The 21,536-nt window shown below is 42.1% G+C and overlaps 1 protein-coding gene across 1 annotated transcript in view; it reads right to left on the bottom strand.

Moving 5' to 3' along the window:
• LOC142367992 (inactive phospholipase C-like protein 2) overlaps positions 1 to 21,536 on the bottom strand; it is a 25,652-nt gene extending 4,116 nt beyond the window's left edge. The window contains exons 1-10 of the mRNA XM_075450029.1: positions 21,042 to 21,536; positions 9,065 to 9,166; positions 8,774 to 8,923; positions 8,458 to 8,618; positions 7,157 to 7,619; positions 5,601 to 6,824; positions 4,932 to 5,181; positions 4,482 to 4,768; positions 2,818 to 3,021; positions 858 to 933 (exon numbers count right to left, since the gene is read on the bottom strand). Of these exons, the coding sequence (XP_075306144.1) occupies positions 858 to 933; positions 2,818 to 3,021; positions 4,482 to 4,768; positions 4,932 to 5,181; positions 5,601 to 6,824; positions 7,157 to 7,619; positions 8,458 to 8,618; positions 8,774 to 8,923; positions 9,065 to 9,166; positions 21,042 to 21,287 (3,163 nt within the window). The 5' untranslated portion in view covers positions 21,288 to 21,536. The remainder of the gene's footprint in view (positions 1 to 857; positions 934 to 2,817; positions 3,022 to 4,481; positions 4,769 to 4,931; positions 5,182 to 5,600; positions 6,825 to 7,156; positions 7,620 to 8,457; positions 8,619 to 8,773; positions 8,924 to 9,064; positions 9,167 to 21,041) is intronic.

The following is a 21,536-nucleotide window of genomic DNA, read 5'->3' as shown; positions in this document are numbered from 1 at the left end:
AACCATCATCCTCTTGAAAAATCGTTTCACCTCATGTTTATCTCAAACCGCCTTTAGTTTACCCTTTCCACTCACATATTTTCTCATGTGGCTTTGGAAAAACTGACAATGTTGTACTCGTTTCATCCCACAGCTTTTCAACTCTTATGAGACAAAGAAAAACTGACAATCCTAAACGTATGTCCCAAGTGTTCTTTAAAGTACAAATATAACATCTGGAGATTCTATTTGTAAAATGCAGCACCTAGAGACTTACATGCAAACTGTAAATTGTTTCAATTATTTGCACCAAGCCAGTCGTTAACAATTTTAAATGTCAAGCATGCTGTCTCCTGGGAGACAGCCAGAGATAGAATCGGGTTGATAATTGGGATGTGGGTAATGTGTGTAGCCTCTTGGTGAGTTTGAGGGGTTGTTTATTGCTAATGGGACATCAGTCTGGCTCACTAACATCAGATGACCCAAAGTGTCCCTGCTGAAGTAAACAAAGCTCTGCCAAAAAGCACAGAATTACATCACCAGGTCAAATACTGTGTCCTCACTTGAGAGGCAGAGGGGTGATTGAAAGTGGGAGCTGTGCCAGTTTAAACCTCCTCCATCCAAAATATACAGATGAATTGGGCCGTTTTGACGGAGCTGATTAGGCTGATGTCTTCAGAAGATGGAACAGGAAAAAGACAAGAACACAAAATGAGAGATAAGGAAAGAAAAAGGGAAGCACACAGACAGGACAGGACAGGACAGGACAATACAGGAAAGGAAAGGAAAGGAAAGGAAAGGAAAGGAAAGGAAAGGAAAGGAAAGGAAAGGAAAGGAAAGGTATTCGCTCACACACAACCACACACACAGCTACACACCTGTTGTCTGTATATGCAGGATCCTGTCGTGGATTCCATCAGAGAGCTGGATCACAGCTCTGCTTGCGTTGACCATCTACAAACAGGAAAACAGGAAACAGGGACTCTCTTAGAATGATGACTTACCTTGACATTCTGTTTGTGGTGCATGAATAACACTGTTAAGCACTTATGCAAATGTTTTATTGTGTGCAGTAAAAGTACAAACTGTGCACACAGTAATACAGTGAAAAAAGTGATGAAAAGATCAATATACATAAATAACATGTATATTAAGCAAATGAAGCAAATAAAAACACAGTTATCATAGTTTGAATTTCTTGCTTTTACAAATATGAAAAATGCCAAATGGAGCTCACACTTTAAACAAACACATGTGATGCATGCACATGATGGCACCCACAGAAACTTATGAGACAACTCTTTCTCAGTAATGAATGCATAAAACACACACACACACACAGGAATATAAACCGCAACTGCCTGATTAATTCTGTACTTCCTCTCATAAACCCTGCTGGCACTTGACCCCTATGTGGGAAAAATGCTGTTCAACAAATAGGGGATTAACTACAGTACACCGGTACAACATGATCCACTTCAAAAAGGCATACACACGTGCGCACACACATTCCCATGTCCTCTCTCTTCTTTCACGTATCAGGAGTGAGGTTTGGAATCCATTTAGCCAAACTGCATTCAAATCTATGCAAATGGTATTCAGCACTGGGGTGAGCTTTTTCAACCCTGATCCGCTTGGCTGGAACGGAAGTGGCTAGAGGCACAAACAAACACACATGCACATTCTTACTTAGACCTACAGTGCACAAATAGTCCAGCCACACATGCTTGGTGCATAGCGGTGACAAACAACTGTGGTTAAATTGAAGTCTCACAGATTATGCTCCAAAACCTTAATCAAAACTGAAGGCGACTAGAAAGAAATCCATTTATCTCTGCTACAGCTTGTTTCCAGCTGAAAACCTGAACACGCTCCCCCCTCACTCACATTGCACTTGCACACAAATTCTATGCTCTTTATATAGAGTCACTAAATAGGCAATACTGACTTTCCATCATCCTGACCAAGACATTCCTTGGAAATATCTAATATGAAACAGGAACAAGCTGACTTGCAGATGTCATTTAAAAAAATATTGCATCAGCAAGAGAGAAAATGCCATAATGTTCTTCACCGCCGCAACAAGCTACCACTCTTCTAAGTGCTTCTCCAGATCTGCACAAAACCCACTTATTACAGACAGCCCAATCCAACTTGACCCAGAGGGAAGGAGCAGTGACAGGAACTGAAGGAGAATACTGAGTGACGGAGGGAACAGGATGGACACTGAAGGACAGAGACTCCAAAGACACCGAAGGGAATTATATCAAACGTCAGATAAGAAAGCGCAGACAGAAAAACTTGAAGCAAGGGTACAATTTGGCACCCACTCAAATGATTCATCCTTTCTGACTGTGGAGCCACTGCTACCAACAGATCAGTTGGCTGCTTGTATTCTTTGATAGTCTTCCTGTCTTTGTGTTTTTTCCACAAAAAGGGTTTTTTCTTGGTGTCTGGATTTATTCTTAGACATCTTTCCATGATTTTAAATCTGGTAAATAACCTCCTCTATGGTCAATGAAAGTCTGTGGTTTGTTTGGTTGGAGAAACACAGTGGCTTTAGGCTAATATGAGGATGTTGCTGACGTGTTTACTTGGGTTAGAACAAATGGGGGTGTTGTCTGCTGCATAACAATGAGAGCTGACTTTGTGCTTCAGTTCATACTGGGGGAAAAAGGAAGTTGTTGTTGAGGAGAGGGGCTTGCAGCGTTAACTGAAGCAGTCCGGAAATGGGAGGTGACTGTTTTGCGATTGTGGTTTGGTCTTTCTTTTTGAGCCTTGCACATTGTCCAGTTCAAACAATATGATTATGAACTTTCACATCTATTCCATACTTACCATTTCATAAGTAGAGACGACTCGGCGAAGGACATCTGGCAAAGGCCCCTGGGGCTCCAGGGTCGGGTAGTGGTCTCGCAGGTCAAACAGCAGCAAAGGTGTCCCCTCTGGTCCTGTAACTCTGGAGCTCAGAGCCAACACACACTGCATGAGGTTAGCCACAGCCGACACCCCACACAGCTCCCTGAACATGGCTACTGAGTTCTGTTAAAAAGAAGAAGAAACTAATTAAATCTACAGATTTAAATATTAATACACCTCTACTCCTGTTACAAACAGAGAACTCTGAGACAATGAAATATTTAAAAAGAACCCCATAAACATTGTGAAATCTCCTTTCTGTCCTTGACTTAATTTATTTTTGCTATCTGTCACACACGCACTAGAGTCCCGAAATGTTTTCAAGATGTTCCAGGGTGGTGGCATGTGACAACGTAAATGTTCCCAACTTTCACTACGGACTTCCCGCTGCGATATTCCACAAAGCCTTCTCGTAAAGCACTGGAACATCTGAGGGTGAGATAATCTGTGAACCGGTCGGCAAACATTTCGAAGCATTTGCTGCCGCTGTGCGAGTGAGATTGTGTGTGTTTGTCCTTTCTGTTGACATCATAATGAATCAGAATGATTTGCACAGATAATTATAGCATCACAACAGCAACAGCGTAAATGAGTCCGGACCACAGGGTACTCTCCCGAACATATCAGGTGTTAATCAGCTAAAAGAGTTACACAAAAACAAACAGCTAATCAATACTAAGTACTGCACCAGAGCGATTTGTTTTTTCTTGCCGATATTGATTGCTCTCCAGCTATTGTGCTGTTGTAGCAATTCAAATGAAACCGAGAGATGTTGATCGTCTTACTATATTGAAAGAGCATGTAAATAGAAAGACACACACACACAGCCGCAGACCAAAACACTGCTTTTCTCATAAATATTACTATTAATATTAATATATATGAGAATATTATTAATATTATTGCAGAATAATAATGATTATGTATGGGTCTCATAGGAATTAATATTAATTGAGCTGAATGATTATGAAAACAACATTGTGTGTATTATAAACATACAATATATTTTCAGTTAAAAAAGAATCATTACAAATATCGAAAACCCGAAAGAAACCATCTTCATCAGCCACAATGGCGAGTCTGGTATCATTTTCCTCTTGTGACTGTGTGTCACAAAATGGTGACCTGGTGTCATCTCCCGCAGCCAGATCTACCACCAAGTTGATCATAGCTGCATTTTAGCCACAGAAACCTTTTCCAGGAACAAGGCTTTAGGGGGCCCTTTTCTTTGTCCTCCTTCATTTCCACTGCAGTAACTTCAGGGAATTACAGACTTAAGGGTGAGATCATTTCATCCCAGAAAACACTCCTTTTAGGGAGGTATTAATACTTATAATACTACCCAAAACGTTCACGGTGGGGGAGCAGCGCTGAACATTTTTGATTGGTCCCGTTTTCCCAGTATTTTATTTCCGCCTTCCTGTCTCAGTCATCTCATGTTTCATTTGCACAACAACTGATAAAATGTACAAACTTTAAGTTTTGCAGTAGTTCCTGCAAAAGCACCACCAGGACACCATATTGAGACTATCAAGCTGTCATAACTTGTAAAAAGCTAAATTTTCAGTTGGACTCTTCGTCACCTGCATGTTTCCCCTCAAGTCGGTGGCTTCTCTCAAGAAAGGAGCAGCCATCTTGAAAACCTCATCCACTGCTCGAACTCCTAAGTCCCTCAGAGCTGTGTAGTCCCTCCCTTTTCGCGCCTTCCGTACTGAGAGACCTCTTTTGTGAGGCTTTCCCCCACCTCTCCGATTGGTGAGGGCCACATGGACAAATAGCTTGGCATGTGGGAGGTCCTCCCCTGTGAGGGACTGAAGGGGTACATGTCGGTATCCTGGCTGGAGGCACTCCAGTGGTATGGTATACTGACCTGCAGTAGTAGAGAAATCACACTTAATTTCAGTGTAAAAGAAAGGATTTTTCTGTGTTTGAAACATTTCAACAGCCAAGGCTCGTGCAAGTTCACACTAGTAAGGCACTGTCTATTAGTCAAGTGTGATTCAATTTACAGAAACACCTTTATACTCACTGACCAATGAATTCATCCCCAATGAATTCGTCATCCAACACCACAAAACGAACCATGGCAAGCTCAGGTAAGTTGATCTGGAACTCAAAGCTCTCATCAAAGATGGGGTTGTCCCCATTTTGGGTCACAGTCCTGGTGCGGCGCTCCGTGCAGTCAGCTGGGATGCCATGAATCTCCACATACACATAAGGGTCCACTACATCCCCTTTGGCCCCGGAGCCTCTTGGCTTGGGCAGATTCTGACCGCTGATCACCTGGGAGAAGGATACATTGTTGTTTTTTGTAACACAATCGTAATTAAAGAAGAATATACCATTTTAATGTGAGTGTGGACTAATTTGTTTAGTTGTAGTGATTTTGTTCTCACCAAATCAAAAGCTTATAACAAAGAAACTATAAGAGCAAAATGGTGAAGCAGTTTAATTTAACATCTGTCTGAATGAAAACTTTGGAGATTTCAGAGGATCTGGAGACAAAAAAAACGGCAATATTCATATTAAAGATTGGATAACTGCATGACATCACAACGGTTCATTTTAGCAGGGCATGAATGGAGCATTCAAAGCTTTTCAAGACAAGTCACCACGTATTATTTCCAATACATTGAATTATGAAGTCCTGGAAGAACTTCAAGTTTGTGTCCTCTACAGGGGACACACCGACAGGGACCTACCTTCACATGCAGCAGCTGTGGAGACACACCAGGCACCGTGTCTCTGGTGTCAGCACTGAAATAAGACACCTCCTGCCGCATGATGTCCGGGCGCAAAACGTAACCGCAGTTCCCATTCTGCCGGAACCAGGCTGTGTTCAGGTCCATCATCAGTCCTGCTGTCTGAAAATTCATGGACACAATTTGGCAACCGCACTTCCATAGGTCCTGGGGGTTCATGTTGCTTGAGTCGATACGCATAGGACTGGGGTATACCCGTGACAGGAAATGCTTGTTGTGGTTGACAAAGTCACCAGGGCTGTCACCAGCGAGACGCACAGCCAAAGTCTCATTGAACGAACACAGTTCCCAAGGTTTTTGGCTTTTGGATGATGTTGCAAAGTCTACGAAGCGGACAGAATGGCATAGAATTACCACGTCAGAGAGTTCCCTTAACAGCTGGAAACGTTTGGGAGGCAGATGAGGTGGATTAGATTGAGTAACAGCTGAGATGGGAACACTCTTCTGCACCACATCCTTTTCAGTTGCTCCAGATGCTGCCACGCCACTATTCATTGTTTTTATCCTTTGACACAATTCTGCTCCTTCATCTTCTTCACTTACCTCTCCATCTTCTCCATCAGAACCTGGCCCCAACTTTTTACCTTTGAGCAGGATCCGATGACTTAGAGCATGCGGCGACGGTAGATAAGAGGCCCCTTCTTCTGGGAGATCTGTGTACAGCCTCTCCCCTAAAATCCTCGTGAGATGTTGCAACAACACTTTCTGCTGTTGCAGCGAACAGTGGTTTTCAATACACAGAATTAACGGATACTCTGATGCCACGAATGCAAACCTTCCAATTGCTTCTAGAACACAACGCAGGGCCAGTGGCGGGGAGAGGGTGTGACCGGTACACACCACCGGTTCCTCATCAGGGCCATCCCAGATGTCCAGCTCCACACATCGGCAACCCATCTTAAGGGCACGAATGTAGCCGGAGATATCAGAGGGGCCCCGAAACTGGTCCTCAATGAGGTAGGTGTTATGGGAGGAGTTGATGTAGTAGTGAGACAAAGGCTGGGACATGTCCTGGAAAATAATGTCATGCTCCCGATCAAAGAGGTGGCACTCTGCTGATGTGAGGTAGCTGGTGAAGCCATCCAGTGATAAGTATCCCTGCTCTCGTCCCTCCTCTGATGGCTCATGGGACTGGATGAGTTTCAGACTGGTTTCCTCACTCACCTAAAGGAAAAAGCAAGAAAAGACTGAGAGATGACAGAGAAATTACTAGGATTACAGATTGGGAGTGCTTGTGGTTATAGTCTAATAAAAAGTTGTAAGAAGGACGGTGTCTGAGAAAAAAAAAAAAACACTATAATCCCAGGCCTCCAGTGTATCCAGCAGTTACTCTGAACGCAGACATCAGGGTCAAGACTTCCTGTTCCATGCACCGATTATAGTTTAAATGCAAGCTAATTTTAACTCTAAATATTCAAATATAGATATCTAATCACAGATAATAATGAATCCTTGACTTGTTTCCTGAATGTGTGCTATTTACTAATGTTTCCCACCTGAGTCATTCCCTGCTCAGCCTCGATGAACTTCATCAGGTCTTTGGTGTCCAGGAACTCCTTGTTGCTTGAGAACTGCACCAACAGAAAGTAGATCTCTGGGCGTGTGCAAAAGTCATGGAAGACCTCGATGAACTCCTGCTTGGTGACTTTTTCATTTCTTTCAGTTAAATTTTCGCCATGGTCTTTAAATCCAGATCCATTATCTATTGTAAGCCTGCATGTCTTCTCTCGGACTCTTTGAAGCTCTTTAAACCTGTGCTCCACTTTTCCTCCGTTCACCCCAGGATTCACTCTTTGTATCAGTTTAACAGCTGACTGCAAGGGAATCCCTTCCTCTATGTCATTCTGTCTGTCCAAATCAGCAACAGAGGAGAACAGCTGCTCCAGCCAGCGCAGACGAAGACTGTCCTGACTGCTGGCAAGCATGTCCAGAGCATGTTTTCCATACTGCATGAGATACCTGGAGGCAGATAAGAGAAATATGGACAAGAATGGTGTAGTTGGATACAATGTTGTGTTATAATACAGCATAGTAAACATCTCCGCTTTAACTCGTTCCTTTTTAACAGTGCCTAAAATATAGAGCCCAGCAAGTGTAGCAGAACAATGAGTTTAAAGTCCAGTTTAAAAAATGAGTTTAAAGTCCAGTCATGTTTACAGGCACAGTCAGACATTTATAACAGATAAAACTCGGAGGATTATACAAAGAAATCTACCCAGCAAATTCTCACACTTTTCTCAGCACAATCAATACTGGAGTAAAAAGCAAGATGAAAGACACAAGTCGTATTGTTGGAATGACACAAAACACCTGCAAAGAGTAGCCCTAAATGACCAGGCTTTAGTTTTAAAATGAAAACTCTGTCATTGCTTATTCACCTTGATGTCATTCAGAATAATTAGTGTCAAATTTGGGAACCATCTCTACACTGTGTTTCTTCCTGCAGAGGACAGACATTAAGCTAACCTCAACAGGTTACTTTTAATCTATTGTATCAATTCCTTACTTACCATGGGGGTGATTTAAAAAAAAAAAAAAAACTATTTCACCCTTCATACAACTACTACTCATGTAACAGAGAGGATAATGTCTGAATAATAATGATTTTGATCATATTATTTTGCTGTGCTGTTTTAAAACATTGCTGCTGTTGTGTGCTATGAATTAAATATCAAAAGGAGATAATAATTTGAATATTATTTCCCCAAAAAGATTTATAACAGGTTTTTGGAACATATTATGTTTTGGAAGTGTACAGTGTAAAACTGAACAATGAACAGTTCTTTTTTTGTCATACCTCAGGCCAGTAACCCAGATGTTAGCTACTTCAGCAGAGTTGGCCACCAGGTCCAAGCTTTCATAAATCTCACCATAGATGATGGAGAAGGCACAGTCCTCTGAAATCTGCTCATAGACTCCGCTGGTGCGGAAGGTTTCAGTGTTGCGACCTGTCCGTACCTAGAATTTGTGTCCAGAAGGGATGCAAGAAAATCCACATTAGGTACAATACAACCAAATCAACTGTTGTCCTTCATATGGATGAGGGCTGCAGATGTTTTTATTGCTTTAGTCTAAAAGATTCATGTGGAAAAAGCCCCCCCACACACACTGACCTCACGTAGAGAGGAGAGAGAGATCCGAGCTTTGTCTGACTCTTTCTTAGATGGTTCCCAGCATAGAGCCTGGAGGCCTGCATCCAGAAGGTAGTATCGCTGGTAAACACGTGAGTTGGGTCGGATTTTTTTCAACTCACGCCCCTCCACCTGGGAAAAAAAGCATGGAATAAATTATCATCCATGTGGATCTTAACAGGCCCAGAAACTTTGATCTACAAGAAACCCTTGCATGTTTGGTGCCTTAAATATTTGATGTACAGGTTCATAAAGGCTCACAAGGCAGCTCACCATGGAGTGGATACAATCAGCAGCACTACTAATCTTCCTCTCTGACAGACTGCAGCTGAAGGACACCGTCTTCTTTCTCTCCCGACCAGCACGTGAGCCATCCTGAACAGGATGGATGCAGGGATGACAGGGTAGGACAAATAAAGAGAGGGAGGGAAGGGCGAGGGGAGGGGAGGGTAATATGAAGGCAAAAAATTAGTCAATGGAGAGACATAAAGACAGACAGACAGCGATCACTAAAAATCTTTTTTTTTTTGTTTAGTGTGAAAAAATGTTTCCGGACCACAATGGAACTCGAAGGATTATAAGCCATCAGCTTATATAACCATAAAGATTATTTGGTCCACCATGTACAGCCTCCTCTTCCCAATCTGTTATTGTTTTTGCTGATACCAGGCTAAAAGCCTTTGCTTGCCCTTGCCCCTCACCGCTACACCATTAATCATACCTGACTAGACAGAGACAGCATTCTAATTTATTCCCCTCCACGACGACGCTGGCACACTCAATCAGTTTATCTGAGCGCACCATCACAGCTCATCCATCTGATTCATTGACCAATTAGATGTCACCCACACAAAGAGCATTATGCTAACAGAAAAGAGCATATAGCATGTGGGCAAAGTTATTAAATTACAGATATATTAGTCTTGATAAAATCAAATCAAATAGCTAAATTAAGGTAGTTGAAGATAGGATATGCAGGATAACCTCATTACAGTTGATTCAATCCAAAGACGAGTCATTGACAAGGCACCCACATACTTAATAATGCATATCACAAGAAGCTAACAAATGTAATACCTTTTTTACCTCTGTTCATTTTGTGCAACCAACAGGCCAAAGCCTGAAGAAATACCATCTCAAATAACAGTCTGAATCAATATCCATATTTAAACTGTCTATTTTATTTTTTAGAAATATACAGGTAAAAAAAAACAAAAAAACAGGTAAAACATCCAACTTTTATTGTAAAGATTCAGATGTCAGTAAATAAATCTACGCAAAAAACACATTTTTAAAAATCAAAAATGAAAACCAACCTTTGTGCTTAATAAACACTGAGTTGAGGTGCATTTAAGAGTATCTAAGAGATCCAGTTAATTACCCGTGAGCAGATTAACATTTTCATATTCATAGTGAACACCTGTGGGCACTGATCAGTAAACTATTCGTCCTGCACTCATCACACAACTCTGATTTCATTAAAAAAAGGACTTTACATGAACCTCAAGAGCACTTGTATCATTATTGCGAGAGGGAAGGAGGGAACCCTTCATATGATATAATCAAGAGATATGAAAGGCTGCAAGAAATAAGAGAGAGAAAGAATGGGGAAAAGAGAGCACAGCTGTGTTTCATCTAAAGAATCTGAATGAACGGAGTGGAGTGGAAGCATTATTCAGAGATGGTGAGGATATCATCCCTCGGATGGAAGGGAGGGCACCTCATCATCACAAATCCTCACAGAATCAGTCGCCTCATTAGGACAGAGAAGTGTTTCCAGTCGCAACAAGTTTTGGAGACAGTGTGAGGGGAGCGCTCTAAAAATATCCCTGGTGCCTAAGGCTGTGAAAGAGCGATGGGGACAGATTGAAGGTGTGGACAAGCCCACTTTCCAATTTAAGTGCACGAAGAGGAAGAGATGGAAGAATCTTTTCAGTTTAATCCCCTAAAAACAAAGCAAGCAAGAAACGCCAAAACACTGACACATCACCTGTGTGTATGAGACATTACTGGGATGGTTCCTCTGTGGTTGTATCAGCCCCAATAGAAAAACCTATAAACCATATAAACAATCTGTAGTGAAACTCATGTACTATATGGGATGAAATCCTGCCGAAACGATGGATACTTTCCTGTCAGTAAGTTATGGCTCATATGGGGTGCGACTCTCACAGGCTGTTTTTGAAGGAGACAAACATCGTGATTTTTCCTGAGGCTTGCACAGCAGTCGGGTTTAAAATATCATCAAATGTGGGGTCTGTCTTGCGCGGTCACTTCTGTTGGCCCATGGCATTAATTACCAATTAAGAGGGAGACAGAGTTCAAACGCATGACCACCCAACACTTACGTCAGTGTGGACTTAGAATAAATGATCCATTCCTGACAAGATAAAACTAGAGCCCACGTTGACCTACAGGTGGATAAACACCCGAGCATCATGCAAACATGTTGATTTTTCTCCACAAACAAGACACACAATGCTGAAATAGATTGTTGAGGCTATTCACACTGAGAAAAGAGGCTCAGCCTGCATCCTCCGATAACATTTCAATTCCATTCTTTCTCAATCTCTGTGCTGTATGTCTCCATTTCAGAGAACCTATTTTGTTCTCTCACACAGAGCAAGATGAGTCTCCTAAACCTTTGCTGTGCTTCAAAACAGGAAGCAGCCCATCGGCATGTCACAGTGAGTTTCCTGTAACTCAGCTGAGAGTTGAGACAAGTGACAAGAGAGGAAAGAGAAAGAAGCAAAAAAAAAAAAAAAAAAAAGTGTGAAACCCACATCACTAGGCCTACTAATTCTTGATAGGGTGTTGGTTATTTTTAGGCTTGTCACTGTGCTCAGCACGTGTTAAACATGCAGCAGATGAAAACTTTACAATCACCTCGGTTTTTTTTTCTCATGTCGTTATGTAGTACAGCTTCCTTTTCACTCCTTTGCCTCATTTAGCCCCTGTTTCAAGTCAGTCTTTTAGTTTCCACTCTTTCCAGTTGTGCTTCATATGCGACCTCTCTGGTTAATGGATGTAGGGTCAAAGCTATACTGGAAAAGGTAGCCACGGCTCAGATGAGAGTTGTAAAATCCTAAAACCAAAATAGCAAAACAAATTTTCAGTTGAAACGATTATTGCAGAAAGATCTGGTTGATTGTGTCACTGTGAGATTACTTTTGTTCCTGTTACAGCAGGACATTGACACATTAATTGAACAGATGGACCAATGTGGGGATGGATGGAAGGTGAGAGAGAAACGGGACAGACTGGGTAGCACAGCCTATTAGATGCTGTTATCACAGAGGGATGCACAGAATTACAGAGAAACGAAACACAACATTCAAGCTCGGGAGAGGAAAGAGATAAACAATATAGATGAGCTGCAGTTGAGGAGGTTGCTGTGCGGTTTTAGTATAGGCACTCACTGAGCTTCTGGGTTTGTTTTTTTCTCATGAATTCATCATGGCCTGACACATTTATTAGGCAGCTCACATGCATGTCTGGTATAATGCACGAGAACATTTGTATGCAACAAGCCTGTATTACTAATTACAGCTTCCCAGAGTCAGCAGAGTGAAGATGTAGGTCATTAAAGGGCAGTGCCTTTGATCTGTTAATCAAGACGAAAAGAAAATGAAAGGCGGTTGCTGGGTGAGGGAAAACAAAGAATAGAAGGGTGAAAATTGATAGGAGGTGTCGAACAGCACACAGCTTTGCCTGTGGCCCTGTGTGCGTGTGTGACAGCAGATGATTGATGTTGAATGGAATAGGTTATTCCTCAAGCCACTCACCATGGAGCACAGCTCCACCACTGGGAAGGGGGATATTTATTGTGAGATGTCAGTGAATGTATGTGACAAAAAAAAAAAAGAAAAGAAAGAAGGTTAAGGAACTTTAAAATCTACATCAAGTGACATTAGAGTCATTTATATAAAACAAAGATTGAAAAAATAAGCAGCTGGGCAGCCACATCAGACATTTAATATGGCAGCATGCTTCTAGCCATGCACCACTGAACTGCTGCTCTTAATCAATGCACAAGGTATTGGCTTCCACACTATAGGTAACTATAGCAACACTACTGGTGCTGAGTAACCCTCATCAAGGGTGGAATTAACTGGCGACATAGCATAATTTGGCCAGTTAATTCTACCCTTGATGGAGGTTACTCAGGTTACAAATAAGCTAAAATAAACTCCTTTTTTATATAGAAAGCAATAAAGAGAAAATGAGTGTTCAGTATCTCCTAATGATGTTCTCCACCTTCACATCATCCATTGTCTTATTGTTTTATCAGGGGTTGCACTGAAATGATAAGTAAAGCAACCTCTTAGACAATAAAGCAAGACTGATTGCAAACGATTTCTCAAAATCGGCATTGTATGAAAGAGGTCGTATTCTGCTTTTTGTCTTTCCTACTGTGTTTTGGTCTTTTATAGCTTTTGTGTATATATAAGGTCTGCAAAGTTACAAAGTGCAAGTCCACAACAAGCAGAGTTAATCCAGAGATGCCTATAACATATTTGTGTCAGTATCCCTTTAATTCAACTGCATTACATTGAAAAATATATCTTATAGTAGATCCACAAATTCAAAATATAAACCTGTAAATTGACAAAATGTGGGATCTTTAAACTGAATCTACTAAAGAATCTACAGCCAGATTGCATTTATATGAATCTGTGGAGTGGTCATTTGAGCGTAATGCCAGTACATTTTAACATATTAACTATTTTTCAGCGGGCTGCTCGGTGGTGTGGTGGTTAGCACTGTTGCCTCACAGCAGAAGGGTTCCTGGTTTGAATCCCATCTGGGCACCTTTCTGTTTGGAGTTTGCAAGTTCTCTGTGCATATGTGGATTTTCTCCCGGTACTCCGGCTTCCTCCCGCCACCCAAAAACACTGCATGTTAGGTTAACTGGTGCACAACAACTTCCTTCTATGTGCAATAATTATTATGGTTGCCAGATATTATGTAAACTGCAAATGTTCTTTTTTTGCCAGGAAATTTGTAATGTCAGAGTCTAGACAAAACCTAATAGGAGCCTTCCTCTGTGTTCCTGACTTAATCACACACTATCTGTAGCTTTTGCACACTGCTGAAAACCTTCTGGTGCCTCAATCAAAAGCCTGTACAAGAGAACCTGTACTTTAAAATGCGTACAATTTACTTAATCAAATTCTTTAAGAGGTCAATTGTGTAACTGATTCAAAGGCTTTAAACAAAAATTATTAACAATAAATTACTGTATCCTCATCTTGATTATGTTGAGTGTTCATAACCTTAGATTCTGTGAGATGAGACTAAGAAACACTTTTTTTTTTTAAATCTTAAAAACTATCGTCAACAGCTTATCAACTATCATATGATGTCAAAGAGGCTCGGGTGAAGTCCCAGAGCTGTGGCTCTAATTTTCCAAAAATTCTTCAGCAGGTGAATCTTTCCATGAATCTTATTTCAATGAATTTATACAGGAAATACTTTTCATACTGATTATATCAACTGTTAAACAGTCGTTTTCTGTCACACTTATGAAGACAAATCTTTAAGCTTTGCTGCGAGCTGTTCGAAAACTGTAATGGTCACATCGCATCTGTGTGATGTTTGTGTCATGTCTGTGGGTTTTTTGCCACGTTTTTAGTTTCTGCTTAAAGGGATAGTTCGCCTCTTTTGACATGAAGCTGTATGAAGCCGGAGTTATAGTTGACGCGTCTGTCATGGCGGTGGCGGACCGTGACGTCAAAATAACGTTTCAGGCATGGCGCTTCCCTTGAAAAGACGGCGCAGCGCGGTGTCGTGCACCAGTCGATTTTTGTAACTTGGCGGCGCCAACAAAGACAGACCGGATGGACCGATGTGAGACCAGGCTCAGTGAGGAGGTGCGTTTGTACAGACACCTGTACGAAACTGCAGTGAAACAGCACAGGGAGCACGTAAACTCCCAAAACTGGTGCACAGAGATTGGCAGAACTTTGGGGAAAGAGGGAGAGTTCTGGAAGAAAGTCTGGAAGAAGCTACGGGACAGATACGTGAAGGCAAAGAAGAGGGCAGAGACTCTGTTGATGCCGGGGGCTTCAAACCTTCACCTCTATTAACTGAATTAAAAAATTAAAATGATCCGAATACTGCAGCAGTATCATTAATGACAGTAGTCTTGCGCTTGACAGTGGCATTGTTTTCTTCTCCACTTTCGTGGTTGTAGAAAAGTGGTAACCTTCATGTAGCAGCGCCACCTCTGTGACGGAGAAAATTGCAACGACTGGCGCATCGACTTGCGCCACTATATATGGCGGGCACGAAATCGTGACGTCATCAACACCGCTCCCGCTAGCAGACGCGGCAACCATGCTAGAGGCTTGACATCCCATATTAGCAACATCATTTATGAACATTGACTCAATGCGTCCAGCCACCTAGCCGCACATGTTACGGTGTTTACTGCTCGGAAGCAGGGGACTGCTCGGTCTGCTCTTCGGTCTGCACAGTTTACATTGGATGCATTGATATCAAGGGAGGCAAAAATAGCGCCAAGCGATGTGAGGTCTGACTTTTTCCTGGACAACGATTTTGTGATGCAAATGTATCACTCTTTTAAACGCATATTGTTTTGAGAAGCAAGACGCTTTATTTTTGTGACCCCAGCCAACTACCCGGACTACCTTCGTCAACGCCAAAACGAGGCTGGAACTCGGCTCACAGGACGCAGCAGGGGGTAAGTCAATGTTCATAAATACTATTGCTAGTATGGGATGTCATACAGCTTCATGTCAAAAGAGGCGAACTATCCCTTTAAGTTCTTAGTTTTCTCATGTTTTAGGTTCAGGTCTCGTTTTTAGTTTTGCCATGTCATGCTACCTTTCTCCTGCCCTGCCATCAGCTTCACTTCCCTCACCTGTGTTTTCCCCATCAGCTGCACTCAATCACTAATCACCCTCCACAGTATTTAGTCTACAGGTCTTTCCATGTTCATACTAGCCAGATCCTTCTTCGTCATCCATGGGCCAGAAAGCTAAGTATTTATTTATTTATTCATTCCATTCCATGCCATGTCATGTCAAGTTCTTTGTTTTTGTCACAGCTTATTTTTGGAATCTGGCTCAGCTGCGCTTTTTGTTAATTTTTTTTTTTTTTTTTTTTTTAAATAAATCAAGTTTTGTTTTTTCAAGAATCTGCATCCGCATCCTTCCTCACACCCACCCAACCTGACAGTTTGCATGTGTTTGCTACAGATGCCAGTACATTATAGACAAATAAAGCAGATGACGCGCTATGTGGTCAAGTCAGTCAGTAAGCGGGTCTGCGTACAGGAATTATGTTAAGCAGAAAATGTGGTTAGCATTCACAGTGTCTCAACTGCTTGCTCTGTGGGGAGTGGAGCAGCAGATGCTCTTTTCAACACTTAAAACCTTTGAAGTTCCATATGCAAGAAGACACGCGAACATGCACACCATCAAACTCATACGCCACACAAAGCGAAACAAGCAAAAGGTTGATTTGAAAAGGTCAACTTGTCAGAGCTGACCACAATTTTGGTTGACTAACGTCAGACTGATTCACCCAAGGAAAAAAACCAGGTGGTGAGGTATCAACTGCAAGAGTTAATGTATCGTTCAAAGTTCCAATTTTGTTTTTTATTTGCATCAAGGCGACTGTTCAGCAGTGCAGTCGCTATTCACAAACTCAGACATCCATCCACATACTTCCACAAACAGAATCACTGCATGTGCATGGGCACGTAATGAATGTGTCAGTGGGGAGAGTTCATCTTTTGAAGAGATTACCAAGAAATATGATTTGTATGCAATTTAACATGGTCTTTCAAAAAAAAAAAAAAAACAGGATTAATTTATCAGACAGACGGCATTAAACAGACATACGGTTTCATATCTACATAAAACTATAAGTCACTCTGTCTTCGGTTGCAACAGCAAGCTAGATTTATGGGTTTCATTACCTCTGCAGGGTTTTTAGCTTTAGAGATTTTTAGTAACTTCTAATTCTATGACGTTTCCTCCAGGTTTAAGAATGAAGCTCAAGTCTTTGATGCTGCCATGGTTTTGGACAAGTGGCTGTGATTCGTATTCTGTAGAACAGCTCTAAAGTCAGACTAAATTGCACAGGCGGGGTAAAGAAAGATTCAGAAGTTTTTTTTTCTAAAAAAGCTTGACTGATTGTTGTCAACAAGTGACGTACTAATAATGCCACAGACTGAAAAACTTTTCGGCTGCTAAATAAAGTATGAAATTGTTTTATCAAACATTCTTGAAAACAGACGTCTTTAGCTGCTTTTTAAGAGTTAAAGGAGTCTACAGCATAAAGACAGTGGAAGAGAATTCCACAACCTTGATGCCACTGCCTGAAAAGCCCGATCCCCACAAGTTTTGAACTCAGTGCGTGGGGCCAGCAGCAACCTCTGACAAGATGACCCAAGAGCTCGGAAAGAAGAATGAGGTTTCAGCAGGTCAAAGATATACTGGGGAGCTTGACCACGTAGGGCACGAAAAGTTCAAATTAAAATTCTAAAATTTACTGGCAACCAATGAAGAGGAGCCAAAACTAGAAGTTTTTGAAAGTTGTGAGTTGCTGTTGTGGTTCTGTTAGTCTATTAGTTAGTATTTTGTTCAGGTTTGTGGAGGACTCAAGCCTATCACATCACTGAGCGAGAGGCCGGGACATCCTTGTTATGTGTCAGAGGGCTAATGTAGAGGCAGGCAACAAGAAGAACATACACACTCCACACAGAAAAGGCCAAAATCTGCATTCAAACCAGGAATGCCATCCTGTTAACAACTGCACTATTGCTGCAACCCTTGTTTTGTTTTCCATTTTTGTTTTCTTCGGGGATATCAGTTGGAGCTTATGGCAAATGGTTGCCTCTGTTGCTAATATGGTTGATTGTTCTCTGATTTATTTGTCTACTTTGTGTAAAATATTTAAGAGGAACAATGAAAAATGACGAGATCAATTACCGGCGCTGCTCAGAGGTGCGAGCGGCAGTGTTTTCAGTGGCTCTGTCACAACAGTGAGGAGGTGGATTCTCTCCCTGGGCTGTGCAGAGCTGCACTCATGCAGTTTAAATCGGTTTAAGGCGGACTAAAGATACTTATTTGAACTGCTGGAGGTGCTCAAAGCTGCTCTGACTCAAAGAACTATCATCCCAAGCTGTGCACTGATACTTCCCACACTGTCTGAAAATCCCACACAAAGACGTCCAAAATGCAAATATATACCCATAAAATATGCGTTCTGATAAAGGAACAAACATTAACATATTTCTGTCATATATGTACACTGTACATAATATATTGGAAAATGGTAATGAAAACTTATAATCTTGCAGTCTACTGCCCAGGAAAAACAAACCTTCAAACTGAGGACTGGCGAAGGAATGGTTTGAAATTTCAGGATTGCTGCCTCACTAACTTGTGTAGACTTAGAAGACTATTGAAAACAGTCACATAAACATGCAACAGAGAACCCTGTGGTGTGTGTTGGCATGACTTACGAGAGATGTGGAAATAGGTATTAGTTTTGCCAAGCTGTATTTTACAACAAGGCAAGTCTGTGCAGGTGTGTGTGTGTGTGTGTGTGTGTTTTTTTGTTAATGTGGCTAGCTGTGTGCATTTGAAACTAAGAGAACGTGAAAGAGGATTAGATGAAGTTGAAAGAGGCATACATTGGTGGTCACCTACAGCTGTGTCTCCTCCATGCACACGAGGGAAACAGAATAAATGAGAGGACAGCAGACAGCACAGCATACATACTAATGACATACATGCATAACTCAGCTGAAGGGAACAGGAACAAACACACGTCCACATCCACTGAACATGCGCCCCCTACTCATGTAAAAACCAGTCTGGAATGTCGTGTTTCCTGTTTGTCCACCAGCATACCACCCAGACTCCTATTGTGTGGAATCCTGAGGTTGGACATAGGGGTAATCTAGCAAACAGAAAAACACGCTGTGGTATTGACAGATGGATTCATAACTCTTAACATGGTTTATAAATGTCTAAGCTTTAATCACCTAAATCCACAAACAAATGCACTATGCACAGTACTGCTCCCTGGACACTGAGCGCTCTTGGCTAAACAAGTCCATTCACTAATAAACAAACATCAGCAAGGCATGCTCATTTCTACCTCAATACAAAGGAAACGTGTGAAGCATACAGTATGTTTTCCCATGCCCCCCCCCCCGGCTCTTTAAAGTAAAATTAGTTACCAAACAAGACAGTGATGTTCTAGAGCCATCAAACATGGCACTGCATTTCAAGCAACGTCCTCAACAGGAGTGATTTTCACTATTTCTGACTCCCCATAAGACACCACAGCTTCAAGCACACAGAGCTCCTTCAAATCGTCCTTGTTAAGCTGGCTGCAACAGAGGAGCAGAGGAGAGCAGGCCTGTGTGTAGGCAAAGAGGTGAGAAACATTTGTCTGTTTTTCTGTGTGTGTGTGTGTGTGTGTGTGTGTTCCAGAGAAAGTGATTTGTCACCGCCAATTGCTCATGACTTACTAGCAACATTGCCACATGAACTGGGCGAGGAAATTGGCCAACAGGCCGGCTTCCTGTCTTGCTGAGTCGTTGCTAATTACACATCGCTGATGACCTGTTCAAATAATCACGTTTTTGCTGGTAGAGGCTCTGGAGACACGCAGCAGCTAGGAATCAATATAAGACTTCCCTCATGCCCAGAGACCAAAACCATAAAAGGACAAAGTCAGGGGATGACTTATTGATTAGATGCTGTTGGTATGAATATTGCTTTAAATGCTTTTACCTCAAGGAAATCTGTGTTGTGAGCTTTGGTTAAATAGGCTTGACATCAGCTCACACTCGAAACCAGGGCATTCAACAGTGAGCTACAGCGGGCAGAAAGATGTAAATTCTCATTATAATCAAACAGTCGAGTCGTTTTGCTTGCTAGTTCCTCCTCCTCCTCTTCTCTAGAGCTGCAGGTGCTTGTAAGTGGCATTGGCTAAAGTCTCACTGAATGAAATCTTGCCAGCACATAGCAACCTTACTTTATGACACACGAGTAAAAAGCTTGGGAAATCTTGATCAGGTTTTGGTTTTGATATTATATATTTGAAGTCCAGGGAAAATGAGACACGGGGCTTCAAAATGTTTGAGAAGCTCACTGTTGCACACCTTAAAGGTGATCTTTGTAGAAAAAAAATGTTTAAATCTTCAAAAATTAGACTACAGCTATCAACAAAATTAGAAAAAGTAACACCTTTTACATTATACAAAAACACCTATGTATTATGCAGCTGAGATATACAACTGGAAACCATTGTGTGCCACTAAAATGGGCTGTGAGTCGCCACAGTGTGTAGTCTGCCCTGGAGGCAACAGAAGAAGAAGAAGAAGAAGCCGTAGTCAGCACTGGCAGTTGCAAAGACACAGGCTGCCAGTCAACAGGGCATAGAGATGAGTCATAATGAAAATCTCAGTGATCATAACAAAAAGCTGAAACTCCTGGAAACTCCTTGCGAGTTAGGCTACCTTTGCTACCACACCTTTCCGAAAAATTATGTAAAAAGGAGCCCAAAGTAAAAATTTTAGTTGCTTTACCCAAGTGGAGGACTGAAATCTTTCAGAACTTTCAACTGTTCTCCCGGACTGGTAAGTAAAAATCTGGCAGTGTTAATGCTGTGGATGTAGCTTTGCTCTAACTTTTCTAAGCTGATTTCACAGTATCAGTCTCCTGTGGGTATTAATGCAGTGTTAAGTCTACCAAATGCGTAAAACATAAACAAAGAGGAAGTGTTGCACGTATAAAGGTAGCAACCAGTAAGATCAACCTAAGCAATTAACAAACGGAAGAACTCTGCCCCCTTGTGGTGATAGTTTTCGAAGCCCAAAGTCACAAAATCCACCTTTAAGGTACACAATGCCTCTACTCAAAATTTCCTCAAGACCTCTGATACGTGAGTCGGGATGAAGTTACTGACTGCACTATTTGACACAGATAGAGACAGAGATGTTATTGTCAGGGGTGCAGGTTGATTTAACCCGCGCTGCTAGAGAGGAGGTGTGAGTGTGATAAAGGCTTTATTTTTACTTTGCGTGTCCCTACCTTGAAACTAGAACGACCTTCACCCGAGTTCATATTGTGGTTGAATAATCTATAGGATTGAACTAACTGCAGGGGGGGGGGGGGGGTAATGCAACTGTTCTGCACGTTTCCTCAGAAGATATCTGTGCGAGACACGCCGCTTGCTGTTGATGGAAATAACGGCCTACCTTGATCAGACTGCTGCGTCGAGGGATTGGTTTCGGAGCTGAATCTGACCCCCTGTCATCCCACGTCGGGGATTCGCAGCTCGTTTCGTTTTGGACCCTTTTGTCGGTGTCTGACAAGCTGCAGTTTCCGTTGGACACGGGCTCTCCTCGGTGCGTCTCCGCGCTCATTCCGGCTTCCTTCGACGCAGCTTTCCAGCCAGCAACCGGTGGGCAGACGTCGTTCTTCTTAGCTTTAAATTCAGCCATAAAGGTACTATTTTTTTGGGGGGGGTTCTGTTCTCATGAAAATCAGCGGAGCTCCCAAAGCAGCGGCGTTGCACACGGACGCGGACGTGCCATCGTGTGAAGTGAGCGATCTGCGACCGCGCGTCAAGAGCAGATGAAACTTCTCTCTCTCTCTCTCTCTCTCTCTACACGCACACACACAGACCCACTGAAGAGGGAGGTGACAGCTGGGCGACAGCAAGGACCGATACACTTTCTAGGTCTTCACCA

This window comes from Odontesthes bonariensis, chromosome 18, assembly GCF_027942865.1.
Source record: "Odontesthes bonariensis isolate fOdoBon6 chromosome 18, fOdoBon6.hap1, whole genome shotgun sequence".
NCBI lineage: Eukaryota > Metazoa > Chordata > Actinopteri > Atheriniformes > Atherinopsidae > Odontesthes > Odontesthes bonariensis.
Note: the sequence above shows the minus strand (reverse complement) of the source record. Positions and strands in the feature narration are given on the sequence as shown.